Source organism: Choloepus didactylus, chromosome 23 (genome assembly GCF_015220235.1).
Source record: "Choloepus didactylus isolate mChoDid1 chromosome 23, mChoDid1.pri, whole genome shotgun sequence".
NCBI classification, from domain to species: Eukaryota; Metazoa; Chordata; class Mammalia; order Pilosa; family Megalonychidae; genus Choloepus; species Choloepus didactylus.
This window is the reverse complement of record NC_051329.1, coordinates 3,148,985-3,167,966: the sequence shown is the minus strand read 5'-3', so window position 1 is coordinate 3,167,966 and position 18,982 is coordinate 3,148,985. Positions and strand designations below refer to the sequence as shown.

The following is an 18,982-nucleotide window of genomic DNA, read 5'->3' as shown; positions in this document are numbered from 1 at the left end:
CTGCATTTCATCAAATTTATTTAGCGTTAGTTGCCTCCGCTCCTGTGTCTCAGCTGAGCCATTAGTTTGTTCCTTTGGCTGGTCCATGTTTTCTTGTTTCCTGGTATGGCTTGTTCTCTTAAGTTGTCTAGGCATATGATTCTCTTGATTAGTTTATTTTGGAGCTTGTTTTCTGTCTTTTACCTAGTGGTTTTCTTGTTGGTTGGCTTTGTTCTCTGGCCTCTGTTATTCAGTTCAACTTATTCTAGACCTCTAACTTAGGTTCTATTTAGTTGATTAGAATTTTTCCACTCTTGTTTTTTCTGTTTCTTGCTCTGCCTCTATGTAACCTTTTTGTGAGTGGGTCTCCTCAGATATGGTTGACCCTAGTCAGATTTTCCCAGTCTAGTGAGGCCCAGGTCTCATTGGGAGGGTATGGAGTTTTCCTGAGAATGAGGCCTTTAGAATTGGTGCTTTTCCTCTCCTGTCCAGCAGGTGGCGCTGGCCAGCCCGCAGCTCCCCCACCAGTGTAAGGAGGTGTGGAGACTTTAGTTCTCCTGGTGACTCTGATCCTGTCAGGGGCGTGGCTGACTGAAGCCCGAATCTGAATTCCAGCCCCTGGGGTCTGAATTCCCAGAAGGAGGACTGCCAGTTGAGCTGGGCCTCCCTCCACTCTCCCAATCCTCAGAACTCCAGTTGTCTCTCAGGGGCTGGAGGCCTTCAGTAGTGAATATGGAATTCAAAGACACTGTGGGTACTCTGTATCCCCTAAAGCCCAGCCCAGTCCCTCAACCTGGGCTTTCCGATAGAAAATAACCACATACATTACTTTTAGATTTAAAAAAAAAAAAAAAAAATAGAAAAGAAATCAAGAAAAAGGAAAAAGGAAAAAGGAAAAAAAAAAAAAAAAAAAAGGCTCTTTTAAAGGTCTTTCCCCAGCCTGGAAGTTTTGTCAGTGTCAGAATAGAGCATTTAAAGATATGCTTTGGGCTATTGTCTGATAATTACTCTCCAACTGCTTCAGTTCCACCCCTGCGGGGGGCTATTGAAATGCAAAAAGATAAGGGATCAGTGAGAAGCCAGAAGGGACAAAATGTAAGGGAAAAAAAATGGCTTTTTTGGAGTCTGGGAATGGGTGCCCGCTTTTACGTGCCCCCACTTCTTGGAGCCCAGCCCTTCTTTAGCACCCCAGCTCCCAAAGTTAGTTAATTAATTTGTTAATTAGTTCTGCAGTTGAGGCTGGGTTGAGCCTCCCTTCTTGCCCTCAGCAGATTGCTGTTTTTTGTCCCCCCCCCCCCTTTCAGGGAGCCGGCAGCAAGACAGTCTGTGAGGTCTGGGTGGGGAGGGGCACCAGACCCCTGGTCTGGGGAACTTACAATGTTCGCTGCGATCTCAGCTTTTCCTCCAATTCCAAACTTGTGTCCAATGTGTGACTGGTTACTGGAGACCCCGAAAACACTGTTTCATATAGCTCTTGGGTAATTGCCAGCTGCTCTAGGGGAGAGACGAAATTCTGCTCCTCACCACTCCGCCATCTTGCCCCACCTCTCTTATATTTCACTCAGCATAATGATTTCAAGGTCCATCCATGTAGTAAGTATCAGGACTTCTTTTAATGGCTGAGTACCATTCCATTGTGTGGACGTATCACAATCTGTTTATCTATTCATCTGTTGATGGACACTTGGGTTGTTTCCAGCTGTTGTCCATTGTGAATAATGCTGCTACGAACATTGGTGTACAAGATCTGAGTCCTTGTGTTCAATTAATTGGGGTATCTGCCTAAAAGTGGAATTCCTGGATATGGTAATTCTATGTTTAACTTTTTGAGGAAGTGAAAACTGTTTTCCGCAGCAACTGCACTATTTACATTTCCAACAACAATGTATAAATGTTTCAATTTCACAGCATCCTCACCAACATTTGTTATTTTCTGTTTTATTCACTCATTCATTCATTTAATAATAGTACCCAAATGAGTGAGAAGTGGTTATCTCATTGTGGTTTTGATTTGCACTTCTGTAACAACTAAATATGTTGAACTTTTCTTTTTTTTTCTCTTCCTTCTCTAATATTCCCATTTCAAAGTGAAAGAGTTTATATCTAACCACTAAAGTAACAATGGGAAATTAGTTTTTCAAAACTTCTGAAAATCACAAATGTGAGACCTCACTTGCTCACATTATTTGCTCTGTTTCCATGTTCTTTCTCTGAGTTAACTCCAAGTCACCCAGTGAGCAAAGGGCACTAGTCTGTCCCTTATAAAGAAAATGCCATCTATGTAGCAAAGGTATTTTATACTCAATTAGAATGCCAAACATCTTTTCACGTATGTGCTTATTGGCCATTTGTGTATCTTCTTTGGAGAAATGTCTATTCAAGTCCTTTACCCATTTTTACATTGGGCTGTTTGTCTGCTGGTATTCAGATGTAGAGATTCTTTATATATTCTGGATATTAAACCCTTATCAGATATATGATTTACAACTATTTTCTCCCACTCCCATTGTCTTTTCACTTTTTTGATAATGTCCTTTCAGATACAATTTTTCAATATTTTTTGATGAAGTTCAATTTATCTATTTTTCACTTATTGCTCATGCTCTTGGTGTCTTATCTAAGAAATTATTGCCAAATCCAAGGCCATGGAGATTTTCCTCTATATTTTCTCCTTAATCCATTTTGAGTAATTTTTTATATGTTGTGAGGTAGGGGTGCATGTGGATATCTGGTTGTCTTGGCACCATAAGATGAAAGGCTATTGAATTGTCTTGGCACTATTGTCAAAAATCAATTAACCGTAAATGTATGGGTTTACTTCTGAATCCTCAATCTTTCCATTGATTTATGTTTATCCTTATGCTAGTACCAGATGCTCTTGATTAGAGTAGCTTTATAGTAAAAGTTTTTTTTTAAACTTTTTATTAGAGTCACATATAAACAACTCAAAATTCCCCATTTTAGCCACTTTCAAGCATACAATTGAGAGGTGTTAATTACATTCCCAATATTGTGCTACCACCACCAACATGCATTATCACAACTTTGCATCACCTCAAAACAGAAATTCTGCACCCATTATTTCAAGAATATTTGGCTACTATGAGTCTCTTGCATTACCATATGAATTTCAGGGATCACCTTGTCAATTTCTACAAAAGAAAAAGGCAGCTGAGATTTTGATAGTGGTTGCATTAAATCTGTTAAATTTGGGGAGAATTGCCATCTTAATATTAAGTCTTCCAATCCATGTACGTGGAATGTCTTTACCATTTCTTCAAGTCTTCTTTACTTTGTTTCAATGGTGTTTTGTATTGTACAAGTCTTGCATATCTTTTGTTAAATTTACTTCTAAGTATTTTATTCATCTCTTAATATCATAAATGGAATTGTTTTCTTAATTTAATTTTTGGACTGTTCATTCTAATGTGTAGACATAGCCCACTTGTTTGGGCTAGAACTTTCAGAACAATGCTGAATGGAAGTGCTGGGAACGGACATCCTTTGCTTGGTTGTCATCTTAGGGAAAGCATCCAGTCTTTAACCGTTAAGTAAGAGGTTAACTGTGGGCTTATCATCTACTTTTTACTTGGTATCACACAGTAAACATCTTCAAAAACTGCAAAATATTCTTCTACAGCATATTTTTCATGCCTACCTAACATTCTGATCTATTAATTCACCATTCTTTATTCAATATTTATTGTTTAATTTTTATTCACAACTTCGTGATAAACTTCTATCTACATAGATATTTTAACATATTTCTGATACAATGTTTGGAAGAGGGGCTTAGAAATGCAGTTTCAAATAAAATTTCGTGCCTTTATTTTAAGCTTGTTGACATATTGTCAAATTGCTCTCTAAAAGTGGCTATAACGTACATATCTACTGTTTGTGCATAACTGTCTGTTTTCTTGCAGCTTCAAATGCTTTGGTCTTCTAAAAGTTCACAAAGTTGTTCTATTATTTCTGTAAGTTTTGAATTTCCTCCATCTGTCTCTTTTGTCATGTTTTTGTCCTTTTTTAATTCTCTATTTTCACCTGTTTCTCTTTCTCTGAAGTTTCTCTTTCTTCTAAAGTTTTCATTCAACTTCACTGATTTTACTTTCTGCAATAGTAAATCTAATGATCAATGTGTTTTCAAATCTCTTACTATTCTCCTATCTCAGATGGCTTCTTTTCCTTGTTTGCTTAGTCTCTCTTTTATGATACAATGCTTATTTTGAAATTGAGAGCATTGACCAGTTCCTATAATCATTTTCATTTCATGTAGGAAATTCTGGCTTCAGCTCTCATTTTTTATGGTTTACTTTAAATTCGCTCTAGCAGGATCTTTTCACAGGTCTATGGGTTTTTTGTCTGTTTGGCTCCTCCCCTCTGGACTTTTGCTTGTAACACTCATCTGTCCAGCAGGAGACCTTGCTGGCCCTCAATGTCATGCCCACGAATGTCACAGCCTACTGTTCACATCAGAGGAGAGAGCTGACTTTTTTAAATGGCCCAGTCTTCTCCAGTCACATTCTGGGTCCAGTTCCTTTTTATAAAAGGCAGAGTTGGGATTGGCTGTCTTTGCCTCCTCCTTCGATCTAGCCCCATGTACACTTCAACAAATATTTCTCTATGCTTCTAACATGGGCATGATCACTTTTCTGCTTTCCAGTGCTAACGTGGGCTTCCTCACCCCATGGCATTTTATTGGAAATTTCTATGGGAACCTGGTAAAGTGAGGGAGAGAGTTAGCTACTGGACTCTTTTCATCATCCAGTTGGAAACTCCACAGCATTTATTCTTGATAAATTACTGAGGGAGAGGTTGCTGGTTGCCCAACCTATCTGGTCTACTCTTCCTTCTTGGGAGAAGGATACTATTTCTGGGCTGAGCATATCATTGCCTGTAATAAATGATGTTTCTCACTTTCCTTTGAAGTTTGGTGTGACCATGTGATTAAGTTCTGACCGATGAGATGCAAAAGAGAGAATTGGTGGAGCTTCCAGGGCTGCTGCCTAAAGGGAGCTGACCCAGCTCAGAAGATCTTTTTCTGTTACTTTTCTTTGGCCTGCAATGCTGATGGGATGACTGGCACTCCAGCAGCTAGCTTAATCTAGGAGGATGAAAGCCATGCATTAGCATGGTGTTGAAGAAAGTGAGGGGTCTAGGATTATGATGATACTGGGGAGCTGCCACTCCAGTCTTGGACAGTCTACCTCAGGGCTGGTTTTATGTGAGAGAGAAACCAGCCTCTCTCTTGTTTAAGCGACTCATTTGCTTTAAAGAAATTAATCAAACCTAATCCTAACAGATATAGTTTGACATGCATTTATCAACGCCAGTGTATCCTAACTTTGATCCAGTTCATGATTTTAATCACATCTGTCTGTATTTGAAGTATCATTTACTTAATTTTTATTTTTGGAAACTTAAATGTTTTTACTTAAATAGTTATGTTTCAAAATGAAATATAGTACCTAAAATACATGGAAAACAACTATCATAGGACATAAATGTAAAATAATTATGAAAAACTGATTAAACTGTTGCTATATACTCTTGCCTGTCTACAATCTATCAGCAAGCAATAGATTCCTTAAAGACATATCAGCTTCTAAGGAAATCAACTTCTACTCAATCAGAAGGCTTCAATGAGAACTGAATAGCACATAAGTTTTGTATTGTCATTTATTTAATCCCATTTCTACATGCCACCTAAAACCATCCAGATACCAACTGTGGTAAACATTGGGAAAAAAAACCCATTTGCACAAAAAACAGAGAGAAAATGAAAATGTATGGCTTTTTGTTACACATTTGTCTAAGACGACATGGTGACTATAGTGACCAAGATTCTGAAAATGCAAAGTGGAGTTTGACGGACAGAGTATAATTAGTTATTCTACTTCTGTTCCATAATATTTGTTCCAAAACACACTAAATCAAAAGAGATACGATGGCTGGGATAGCATTCTTATGTTAATACTGTTATGATAAGGTTTTCAGAAATCAAACTTCTTCAAACAATGAAGGATGTATTTCAATTTAGATAAAAGATCTCCACTCATTCCTTCCGAGTTCATCACTAGCACGAAATTGTTTCCTTAATCCATAAAATTACACCTGTCACAGTGACTCAACTTCACTAACACAACTTCCTGTTCCAACGTAAAATATTAGCAAGACAAAATCTATGGCTCTCAAGCTAATTAAGATATCACCTTTGGCTTTCATATGATCAGTTTCTGCCTTTTAAGCATAATTGAAAAACATTCAAAGAGAGTAAGAATTTATAAAGCAAAACAGCTTCTAAAGCAAACTCTACTAACATTATTAAAACATCCTCTGGATAATACCTTTCCCAATTATGCTTAAGGTAAAGAGAAATAGCTCTATCCAGTCTACTCACTATACCAAATAATGGATTTTTTCTTCCTTGACTCCCTAAAGAAAGAAATAAAATGAACATTTCTGCAGTGTTGATGAAAGTTGAATATATAACTGAAGATATATTCTATAATATACCTAATTTTCAATTGTATATACTTTATTAAATAGGTAAAAATGGTAAAAAAGTATCAAACAGTCCAAAAGGTTCATGGTAAAAAGTAAGTTACTTTCCACCTTCTCCACAGTGGCAGTCACACCTGCCAGTCTCCTGTATAGTCTGCTCAGGACACTTTCTGCTCAGGAAAGCACGCTTCCCGGGGGGTTCCCACGTGCAGCCTCAATACAGCTGCTGTCATGCAACTGCAACTTGCGTTTTTTGTTTTTTTTTTATTGGAGACCAGTCAAGACATGTACATACAGATTCGCATCGTAATACATAACAGAGATATGTTCTAAATCAAGAACTTCAGTAAAAAAATATTCATGGAGAGTCCACATTGCTCCAGATAGGACTTTAGGATCTGGAAAAAGACTTGCAAAAAAAGATAGAATCGATTCCTAAACTCAAACAGCATTCACTCTAGAGATTCCTCATTAGGCAAAACCTTCTTAGCTTTCGTGTAAGAACTGAATTCCAAAAACTAAATTAATCCCCTACACAACAAATATTTGTATACAGAAAAATACATACAAAATGTATGCAATTTTTAGCATAGATATTTATATACTATATATTTGTTCCACATGCACATATAATATATTGTACATATACATAGATACGTATAATAAACCACACAGACACACATTCTCTGAATGAAATGGCATTATATGAGGACTTTTAAAGAGCAGCCTGTACCTTAATGGGGATAAACTATCCTTGGAAAGCTTCTTACCTTTCTCTCCATGCCCAAGATGAGCTGAACTCATTCTTAACCCAAAATTCAAAAGCAAAAAGAAATATTTCATAAAAGTTTTATGATGATTCAAATCCCTTTGCATTTCTTAGATAACACTACAACTACTACTACCACTAGTCCATGTGAGTAGGAGGCAAGAAAGGGCTCAAGAGGAAAGAAAAGCACATGGGTGGAGATCCTTTCCTCCAAACTTCTCTTCCTCTTCTGGTAAGGGATAAAATCTATCTATCCATCCATCCATCCATCCATCATCCATCCATCTATCCCTTCTAATTTTTTCAGCCTATACAACACAAAACAAGCCTTTTATTGAGGTGACACCTGATTTCCCCAATCACAGCACAGAAATGGACAAATTTAATGTGTTCCTATTTGAACATTCATCAAGTTAATCCAGTGGCACATCATCATTACATAAGGATTTATGACTGAACCCAAATGCAGAGTCCCTCTTTTTCTTCCACATTGGCTCTACAAGTTTTGAAAAATCTTAAAACAAAATAAAAAGTCACAGGAAACATCACAAACCAGAGCTACTTATGACCCAACCCCCAGGCACCAACACCAAACAAAGTTTCTAGGAGCACAGAGCGGAATTCAAATCAAAACCCATGCAAACTGGCTTCAAATGCTCCTTGGTGACTAAAACAGAAAAGTGCAATAGGCACCCACTGAGACTCGCATCCCCTATATAATGGAAAATAAATATATTCTCCAAACATCAACCTATGAAGTTTAAAGGTCTGCACTCCAAAAACAATGTATTCCATACCTGGGATTCTTTATTCAGTTATTGTTCAAATTTTCAGTAATACAGGGAATAAAAATCAACCTGAATTGGCAAATATATGTGACCAGACTAGGAATTCTCCAGAACCACAAGTGAGGTTTGGAGAGACTGGAATAAATGAAGAACTACTGAGTTTCCAAGTCCCTCTTTGCCCAGCTGTGAATTGAGAGTTTCTAATTTGGTTAGTATCAGATTCAGATTCAGGTTTTGATTTCACTCTAGAGTGACTTAGAAGTCCTTGTGATCCACAGTAGAGAGTTCCTGTGTTATGAAGAAACGCCTGCCCAGAGATCCAATCACACCCATTCCATATAAATATTCCCAGTAAATGGGCAATGCAACCCTGTGTGCCCACAGATCCATGTGCTCCTCTTTTATAACACTTGTAAAGCGTGCCATTTTGTCAGAGATGCCCAGGCTCTTAGTTTCCCTGCTCATATCGCTGTGAAAGGGGCAGGCTGAAGCAGAACATCATCTGTAGGTAAATCCCATCTATTTGGAGCAGTCCTTGTAGGTGACAGAGGCGTTAAGTAGGCCCACCGTAACTAACAGCCCACCTACCCCAGATGAAGGCTTTCCTCCATCTGGCCTGGAGACACTGACATAGACGCGCATATAACCCAAACCGCAGGTAAATGGCTGTTAGCAAATCTAGGAGACAGGCGGTCACAGCTGCAGCTGATTTGAATATATCTAAGGCCCGTTGGGACTCACCTGTTTTCCAAGCCAGCAGATATCTTCTGACAAATGATGACAGCAGGTGCATACTTCCCCTTGTACTCCGGGCTCTCCTTGACTTCCCAAATGGAAGGGCTGCTGGCTCTCACCCCGACGATGCTCACACCTTTCTTCACCTTTGCCCTGGTGGAGACAGTAAAGGCATTTCTCAGACAGTTCCAGGGTCTCCTGGGGGACTGCTGTTGCCAGGAACACAGTCATCTTAATTACACATCACTGACTTGCAGGTTCAAGCTCAGGTCTAACAGGATTTACCCACACAGGTACAGTCATCTTCCATCCAGCTGTCCCAAAAAACCTTTTTCCTGTTATTCCTACCTTTGCCAGGGGAGCTAGTGACAGCACACTGACAAGAACAAGCATTAGTTACATAAAGAAATAAGAGTATAACTGTGCTAGTTCATGCTTCCAAGTTTTTTTAAAAAATGAACTACCTGAAAATTCCTAGACAGTTGGAACTAAAGAGAAAGAGGAAATGAATTAAAACTGCAAAAAAACAATGCACCTTCACTGACTGTCTCATATGTGCCAGGCACCAATGGTCATGTCATCTGTTATCTTATCCAATTCTCTCAACAACTGGGCAAGTCCAAGATGAGGAAGCCGAAGCTCAGGGAGGTTATGGAATTAACGGTGGCCCACAGGCCAGTGGTGAGCTGAGTTCTGAGGTCTATCTGACTCCTAAGTTTGTGCTCTTTCTAATACATCATCATCATCATCATCACCACCACTGATTATCTGCCATAAGCCAGGCACTCTGCTAAGTCCATTACAGCTTTATCCCATTTAATTTAAATAACCACCCTATGTGTGCAGTGCCATTTCAATTTTCACCGAGCAGGTCAGAAGCCTGGGGTTAGGAGAAACTGAGTTACATGGGTACAGCACACAGCTTGTGAGCCAGGGTTCATCAGCCTCACCTTTAAGTTTCAGGCACTGAAGCTGCTTATTTTGAACCCACTCACATTCTCTATTATTCAACACTGGTGAGAACACATCATGTTGTCTAATGTCTACCTGGACTTTAGACAAAAAGAAATTGAACAAAGTGTCCTTTCCATGACAGACTTCATTTATTGTTTCTGTCCTCCATTTATTAATTCCTTCCTTCCTTCATTCATGGAAGGGGATAGATGTTACGGCCACAGATTCTCCTCCAAGATGTCAGTGACTTCTCTCCCTGGAGAGAGGCCGGATGACTGAGAGGGAAGAAAACACAGCAGAACTGGTTTTCTTATTTGTCCTTATTTTTCTCTGAGAAACCTAAAATTAAAAATGTATACATAACAAGGACTGAAAAGCGCATGGTGAAAGGACAACACAAAAAATTGCAAACAGTCTGATTTACAACCTGACTTACATGTTTGCTGTTGTGTTTTCTCATTGTGGTTCCCTGGGATAAATGGAGCCCTTGAGAGTGACCAGATGGAAGACAATGCCAACAGCGGCAGGGTCTGGGGTGCAAATCCCCAACTTAGAACTGGTCTGTGTGTGTGAACACACATACCAGGAGATGGTTTCCGAGCTTCCGAGTCTCAAAGGCTTGTTCTAACATCAGAAGTGACAGGCGAAGCCTCTCTCCTTTGTTATGCAAGGGGCAGTGGATGAGGACACTCCTAGGTTAGGGCTTAGAGCGAAAAGGCACGCGGGCCCATTTCTAACGCTGAGAACACAATTTCCCATGGAAACAATGTTTAGCCATACTGTGCAGTAACGTGTTCACATAGCGGGCCTGGGACTGCTCCCCTTAAAAAGGTGGCCTGCGAGGGGGTCCCTTGGCTGGCCTCTGGGAACTTGGATTTCTGGAGGGTTTCCTAGCACTGACAAGACTGGCTAACTGTGCATAAATTGTTTGTACAAGCAATGTGGATTACGCTGAGCACCTGCTTTCCTTCCGGGAGTCTGGAATTCTGGTGCATGCCAGGCAGAGGTGACCTGCATGACCAGCACCCAGCAAAATCCCTGGACGCTGAGTTGCTTATGGGCTCCCCTGGTAACAGTATTTCACAGGAGTCCCCACAACTCATTAATGAGGGCAATTAAGCATACCCTGTGTGACTCCCCTGGAAGAGAACTCTGGAAGTTTCTGCTTGGGTTCCCCAGACCACGGCCCGGGAGTCTTTTCCCTTTGGCCCTACCTCTGTGATACGTCTTAGCATGGGTGCAACTACAAGCTGAGTCCTGGGAGTCCTACCAGCAAATTATATCTGGGGGTGGTCTTGGGGATCCCAACTCACATATTGATTTGACTAGTCTACAAAGAGAAGAGCAATTCCTTTTTTAAGAAGGTGATCATCATATATGCCAATATGTTTTGTGTTTTAAAAAGTCATTGTACAAGCAAACATTTTGAATGCAGTCATTTATAAATTGAGAATTGCATGCATGGGCCACTGTCTGACCTTCTGGACATGCAGGTTAAACACCCAGGTGAATAAGATATGATTTCTGCTTTGCAGAAACTCAATTAAATTGCAGGCAACAATTCACTGTGGACAGCTAGCTTTATATTAAGATGAATTCTAAAGACTGCCCCAATTACTGTGCACTGGAATTTTATTGAATCAAATTTGCTTGAAATAAATAGGTCATCAACCTGGATTTGGCAATCTTTTTATTATACAGGAGATATCATTGTATAGGCATTTTCTGATATATAATGGGTTTATAGTTTTCTTAAATTTTATTCATAAGCAGGTCATTTGGAATTCAGACCACGTTTCTCCATGAATCATTTTTAAGTTCCTAGGAAAGAACACAGCTGCTTATTTAACCCATGTAGAATCCCAAATACGTTGCTAACAATTCTTCGGCAGCTACATGAAGCCTGCAATTTATAGCTTTATTTCTGAGAGAAATTTAGCACAGGACATTAGGAAGGTGTCTTTCACAGAGAATATTTTCATAAGAGAAGACACTTTTCTAGGGCATGTTTCAGATGTTCTGAATTGAAGAAGGGATGTGTGTTCTAGGGTTATCCTAATGTAGTGCGCATATATCAAATATGGATGTACGTAAGAAAATTGGGTGGTTATTCCTCAGAGAATGTGCCTGTGCTATTTACTGAGCAGGTTTGCTTTAGGTTAACTATTCTGAAACACTAATCTCACTGCTACAAGAGGCAGCATTTTGGAGCCATTAAGGTAGTTCTTGGAACATGCGTGATTTGGCCTCACTGGGTCTGAACCAAATGCTAATTTACTCCTTTGTTTATGACAAGTGAGTTACATACATTCATTAATGGAGTTTTATAACTTATTTGTGGTTCAATAGATAAAGGTTACACTGACAACTTCATTACACAGAGATAAACATAACACTTGATTTCAGAAGACACTTCGCTATGTATTTATACTTAATAATAGATCCTCCATGGTGATGGGGGAAAAAAACCATAATTTTCCCCATAGTATGCACCTGCACTGTACTTTGGTACAAATAAAACCTGACAGTACATTGCATTTTTAAAACATAACAAAGCTACAGAAAATACATGTGTGTATGTGTTTTCCAAACACAGAGCTCAGTAACATAATTGAAATAGCTAGTGTCTTGGACTCAGAGTTGTGGTGGACATTTGTTTTTGCTCCCCAACATCAAATGCTTTGTGTTTCAGGTAAGAGCACACTAGTTTTGCTTACTTATCTACCCCTGCCCCATTCTGTACTGTGAGGATGGTGTTGGCCAATGAGGGCTTCTCCTCACCACCCTGGCCAGGAGGTGAACACATGGTCCAAGCCAATGTAAGCTGGAAGCTCTCTCCCCAGAATTTAATCTTCAGCAAAAAGACATCGTAAGTGAAAAAGGGTTAGAGGAAACTCATCCAGCGCTGAGGCCCTAGAAACTGCCTACTGGTTGGCACTATCTGGCCCCCCGGGGATTAATGTGACTAAGCCTTTCTGAACGTGGTTTTCAGCCTGTCCTTTGAGTTCACAAAGTACTTCACATCTGTGCAGCTCAGTCTCTTCTGCCTTAATTTAGCTGGAGATGGTTACTCTGATTTGCAGCTGTTTTATAAGGGTAGGCCTTAGATGCTATGACAAAGAGACCTGAAAGATTTGGCTGTTTGTAGAGCAAGGAAGTGTATTTCTTTCTCCTGTGATAACTCATTGCTGGTGCTCCAGGTCTGTGGATGGCTCTTCTCCACACAGGCACTCATGGATCGAGGCTGAGGTGGCTCTCCCACTCTGAGCTCACGGCTTCCACTGCCATTCTCTTCACCACCATCCCAGCCAACAAGAAGGGCCGGGAGCCAGAGGCCAGGGCCAGGGACTTCCCCGTAAGTAAATGAGGCAGATGCTGCATACCAGTTCCACTCACTCCATTGGAAATGTGGCCACACCTAGCGCAAGGGCAGGGGATGCTGGGAAATCAGTTTTAAGCTGAGCAGCTGGGTACTACCCACAAATTTGTTACTATGGAGTAACGAGAAATGTGTTTTGATGGACAATTAGCATCCCTACCACCACAACAAAGATCCCATTGTGTTGTCAGGATCTAAAAGAATTCAGATTTGAGACTAACGCTGATAATAAATTGCTTAACAGAGAGTGTCTCCCTGCTGTTGCACCCTTCTCAGTGAAAGCATGCTTAGTGTACAGACTTAATACAGGCCCATTCATCTATAAATTGTACACATGGACTTCTGAACTAATAATATGTGTGCTGTAAAACATATCCAAAAATAGAAATAAACAATGACAAGATACCATACACTCCTCGATATTTACCCAAATGAGTTGAAAAGTTATGTTCATGCAAAAACCTGAACAGGACTGTCTATGGCAGCTTTATTCTTAATTGTCAAAACTGGAAGTGACCAAGATGCCCGTTCACAGATGAATGAGGAAACAAACTGTAGTACATCTGTACAATGGGATGTGACTCAACAATAAAAGGGAATGGGCTCTTCAAGCCATGACAAGACATGGAGGAATCTTAAATACAGGACACTAAGTGAAAGAAGCAAGTCTGAAAAGGCTCCATACTATTTGATTCCAGCTATATGACATTCTAGAAAAGGTGAAACTATAGTGACAATAAAAAGATCAGCAGTTGCCAGGAGTTCAGGAAGTGTTGGGGGTGGGGGGGTGGGATAAACAGGTGGAGGACAGCCAAGTTCTTGGACAGTGAAACTATTCTGTATGATTCTGTAAAGATATTGCCAAAACCCATAAACTATACAGCACAAAGACTGAAACTTAATGTAAACTATAGACTTGAGTTAACAATAAGAAGTCAATATTGGTTCATCAATCGAAACAGATGTACCACACTACAGAAAGGTGTTAATGAAAGGGGAAACTGTGTTTATATGTGTGCATGTGTGTGTGGGAGTATATGGGAACTTTGTACTTTCTGTGCAATTTTCTGTAAGCCTAGAATTACTCTACAAATAAAGCTCATTATAAAGAACTTAGATAAAAATAATGCGGGATATGTAAAAAGAGGAATTTCAGTGTTTGTTCCCTTTGACCTCAAGATGAGATCTATTTAAGATTTGCATGTGTGCGTACAGGTGTGTTTATGTGTTTGTCAGCAAAGGTCGAGCTGAGAAAGAGAGCTGGAGTGAGAGAGAGAGGGCTGTGGACAAGTTCACTACTTGATAGAGTTTGGGTGTGAGAGGAGAGGCGTGGCTGCTGTGTAAGCATCAGTCTACATATCTATAAGTGCAAGTGCCAATGTCAGAAACCACCACTGGCCAGTCAAGGCAGAAGCAGGCTAATCTTGGCCCGCATTTGCAGTCCACTCTAGGAGGTGGGGGCCTTTCTACTTCTCTCAGCTCCCAGGGGTAAGTCTTGCCTTCCGTGCCTCTCCCTGGGACATTCAAATGTGCACCTAGTTGGCCAATGCAGGTCTCTTGGTAGAAGAAAACCTGGCTGAAGTCTGCCATCTCCATAGTCCTTTATGAGGGGCTATCCATGGAGTGACACACAATTTCCTCCTTGCCATGTGATGCCACCCACTTACCCATGTAGATTTGGTTCATGCCATCTCTCCCGTTCAACTGATGGGAACCTGTATTTATCCACTGGTTCAGAGTCAAAAGAAAACCCCTTTGGGTCAAAGCAAAGCACTTTAGAATTGTTCACTGTCTCCCTACTTATTTTCTCTCATTAATTGTGAGTAGGAATAAAATACACTCCATTTTCTCATATGTGGCAGCTATATTATCAGTGTTAATTCTGCAGCCTGTATGGATGTGAACATCCAATTGCTCTTTGCTTCTAACTTCTAATTGGCCAGAAACAGTTTATGACCTTACCATTTTCCATCCAGCCACATGTGTGTGCAGCTCCTCACATTCTTATTTCAAGAATCACTCCCAGTCCCATCTCCATGTCCTGGGCCTGTCCTGGGCAACAATTATATTAATATGCTTGTTTATGACATTATTAGAGGTTCTTTGTGAAACATGTCCCTCTTTTCCCTTCCTGAGACACTGGGCCCTTCTTTCTCTCACTGGAATACGTTTTGCTAAGTCTCCTTGCCACGGCTTTTAAATTATCCCAATATACACAAAGACCAGTAGAGCTACAGAGGAAAGAGCTGAGCATAGCTAAAGTAATAATCCAAATCAGTGGGTTCCAAAGTATTTTTATAATGGACCCCTATCAGTAAAAAATATTTTGGCATGCAACCTTAACATAGGCCTGTGTATTTAGAATTTTACACTTGGACTATTGAACTAATATTAGGTATACCATAAAGCATGCACAGAAATGGAAATTAAAAATGATGAAATAAATATATTGACAAGTCCTAATACTGACCTCCATAATCCTAAGGAATAATCTTGCAGACCACTGCAGGTACACACATCCCACGTTATACGGCACTGCTCCAATCCCCGGGAACCATTACTTCCCAGATGCATGATGAATGATGCACAATGAGCATAAGTCGCGTAACAGTAAAGTGTGCAAATGCATTGTGATGGTTGGGTTCATGTGTCAACTTGGCTAGGTGGCCTAGCTGTCTGGTCAAGCGGGCACTGGCCTGACGGTTCCTGTGAGGCTATTTGAGGCTGGTTGGTTTGTCGGATCATCAGTCAATTGACTGCGGCTGACTGATGACTCATCAAGGGGCGTGCTTCCACAGTGAGAGAATGCAATTGGCTGGATTTGGTCCGGGTGATCAGTTGGAGGCTTATAAGCCGGACGGTTAGAGAACCTTCACTTCTTCTTCAGCTGCTCAGTGAAGCTTTTCCTGGGGAGCTCGTCGAAGTTGCCAGTTCGTTTCCTGAGGAGTTCGTCGAGGTTGCCGGTTCGTTTCCTGAGGAGTTCGTCGGACGTCTTCCTTGGGGTTGACAGCTTGTTGACGGCTCTGCAGAATTTGGACTCGTGCGCTCCCGCAGTTGCGTGAGTCACTTTTACAATTTGATAATCAGAGACATCTCTCATTGATTCTGTTTCCAAGGAGAACCCTAACTAATACATGCATATAACCAAGCTGAAACTCCACTGCCAGCTCTTTGTGTTCATATCCTTTTTGGAGTATGAGGGAGGCTGTTTTCACACTGTCAGTTTCTTTGTGAAGTTAAATTTAGAATTAAGGTCAACCACTTCAAGGCGACCCGTTTTTGAGGTCTTGCTATCCATGAGGCATTTGGGACACAAGGAAGCACAGGGTGCAGTCTGCTCTCGAAGAACTACCACGTGTCGGAGATTCCAGAGGAGCGCGAACGTGGGGCGGAGTCTGTCCACGTGAGGGCGAGTCTCCCAGAGCCTGTGACTGCAGCCCAGGCAGGAGGAACCTGGGGTGTGGCCATGGGAGGGACGGACGGTGAGCATTCCCAGCCAGTGGGTGAGCAACTGAACTTTCACAGGCCCTGGAAGTGCAACATGTATCTGTAATCAGAATGTGCAAACCCCACCAGGGGTTGGAAACTCCGACTGGAATACCCGGGCCTCATCTCAAGGCAGACATGAGGAAATGAAGGCCCAGGGCTGACAAATCATCACAACATTTAAGAGAAGCCAGAAATTCTCACTTCATGAGAAATTGCAAAACTTTGAAAATGCTGTGTTGGCTAAACAAAGCATCTGAGGATCTGGTGCTATCAGTTTATGACTGAGCTGGAACTCAGTAAGCAAATACATGCTGAGTAAGTTACTGAGTGAACGAATGAATGAATGCATCTGCACATTTCTTGTTCGCTCTGAGATAGTGAGAGGTAGTCAAGCATGGACATGAGTTTACACTTACATGTCTCCCCATGTATGTTCTGATTAAGTAGATTAAATATGTTTATTGTGAAAAGACAATGAGAAATATACAAAGGTATAAGGAAGAAAGTAAAAACCACCTGAATATCCATTACTCTGAACCTAAACTATTATATTTTGGCCATCAACCTTTGATGCACCTCTTTGAACTCATTTTCATAACCAATCTCATGCCCAGGGCTGCCACTGCCCACGCAGTTAGTGAAATGACCCAGCCCTGAGGGCGCCACTCATACAGATTATGATATGAATGGATCTCTATAGTAGAGCAGGGCACAGCCTGTACAACTGTACATGGCAGCCTTGTTTATGCTTTTTTCATCACAGATGACCCCTGCTTCTCTCTACCAGCTCTAGGGACAAACAAAATAACCAAAAGCAGGAAACTTAAGAGAGCCCGGAAAGGAGGAAAGCCAAAGTGACAGAGCGTTGCATCTTGGTCCAAAGGGGGCTGCCCTGTGATATCGAGACTCGGGCCTGGTCATCCTTGGGCTTTGAGGACCTCCCATTTCCTCTGGGATGTAAATGAGTCAGCATCTTTCACCTTTGACAGCAACCTGGCCTGTGGGCTTCCTTTGACAGCAAAGACAAATGTTCAATGACTTTTTAAAAGCGATTTTAGAGCTTAATGCCTCCTGCACATAATCTTCAATCTTTCTGGGCACCTGGTTTTCCTCCTGCCTCTACGTGCATGGGAAGGCTTCATGAGGCCAGCCCCACTTGCAGGTGCTGGAAGAGACGTGGGATTCACAGAAACAAGGACTGAAAGAGCATCACACAAGATAGGAGTGAGGTCTAGCAGCATCTCCCGGCATGCGGAATATGGACACAGGTGCCGGACGCTTTGGAGGGACCCCTGCCCACACCAAAACAACACAACCACCACAATCACCACCATGACCAGCACCACCATCACCAGCACCACCAGCACCACCATCACCACCAGCATCACTACCACCACCACCACCACCACCACCACCACCACCACCATCACCACCAGCATCACCACCACCACCACCAGCACCACCACTAGCACCAGCACATGACCTGGAAGGAGATAACTGAAACAGATGATGAATAACACGAAGCGAGTAAACCAAACTCATCTTTTCATTTGTTTATTTATTCATGGATTCATTCAACAAAGCCTTTGGAGTTCCTCTACAGCTCAGGAACTACTCTCAGCACTGAAAATGCAGTTATGGACAAAATAGCACATTTCCTATTGTCATAGAACTAGGATTCCAGTAGGGGAAACAGGACACACACACACACACACACACAGATACACACACACATTTTATTGTGTTGACAAGTTCCTTGAAGAAAAATAAAGCAAAACAAGAGGACAGAGAGACCTGGGGTGGCTATTTTAGATAAGGAAAGATTTAATTTTTATTATCGACATGTCTGTCAAATGGTAAAGCCACAAATTAAAACCTGTGGGAAGTAGGAGGGAAATCTATGTATACATACATAGATGTCATCTGAAATTTGATTTGTGCTTTGTCTAGCATTTGACAAACTCCTCAGATTCCTACTGAAAATAATCAGACACCATCCAAGAGTCTAGAGTGCCATTTACATATCCTACAGCTTATTTTGCAAGACCATTGTTTGTGTACTCACAGGAATAATTATAACTTCATGCACACCAGTTATTCTCATGTGAAAAAACAAACAAACAAACAAGCTTTGATAAAGACTCCTCCTTCCACACAGCCTCCCAGGAAATGGACAGTCAGGTGGAAAGGAGAATGACAAGCGAGAGCCGAGGATGCCGCACGAGCTCACCACCATTTCTAGAAAAACAGGACAAATTATTCATGCCATTGATACCAAACCAATGAATCACAACACACTTACCCCAGATGTCCATCGTTAGAACAGAATTGCCCCATTGCTTACATAGTATTACATTTCCCATTGCATGGACATCAAATAAAACA

The 18,982-nt window shown here is 41.1% G+C and overlaps 1 protein-coding gene across 1 annotated transcript in view; it reads right to left on the bottom strand.

The window, feature by feature from the left end:
- TMEM132D (transmembrane protein 132D) overlaps positions 1-18,982 on the bottom strand; it is a 675,237-nt gene that overhangs the window by 357,037 nt on the left and 299,218 nt on the right. Inside the window, exon 3 of the mRNA XM_037817364.1 lies at positions 8,782-8,928. Coding sequence (XP_037673292.1) covers positions 8,782-8,928 — 147 coding nt within the window. The remainder of the gene's footprint in view (positions 1-8,781; positions 8,929-18,982) is intronic.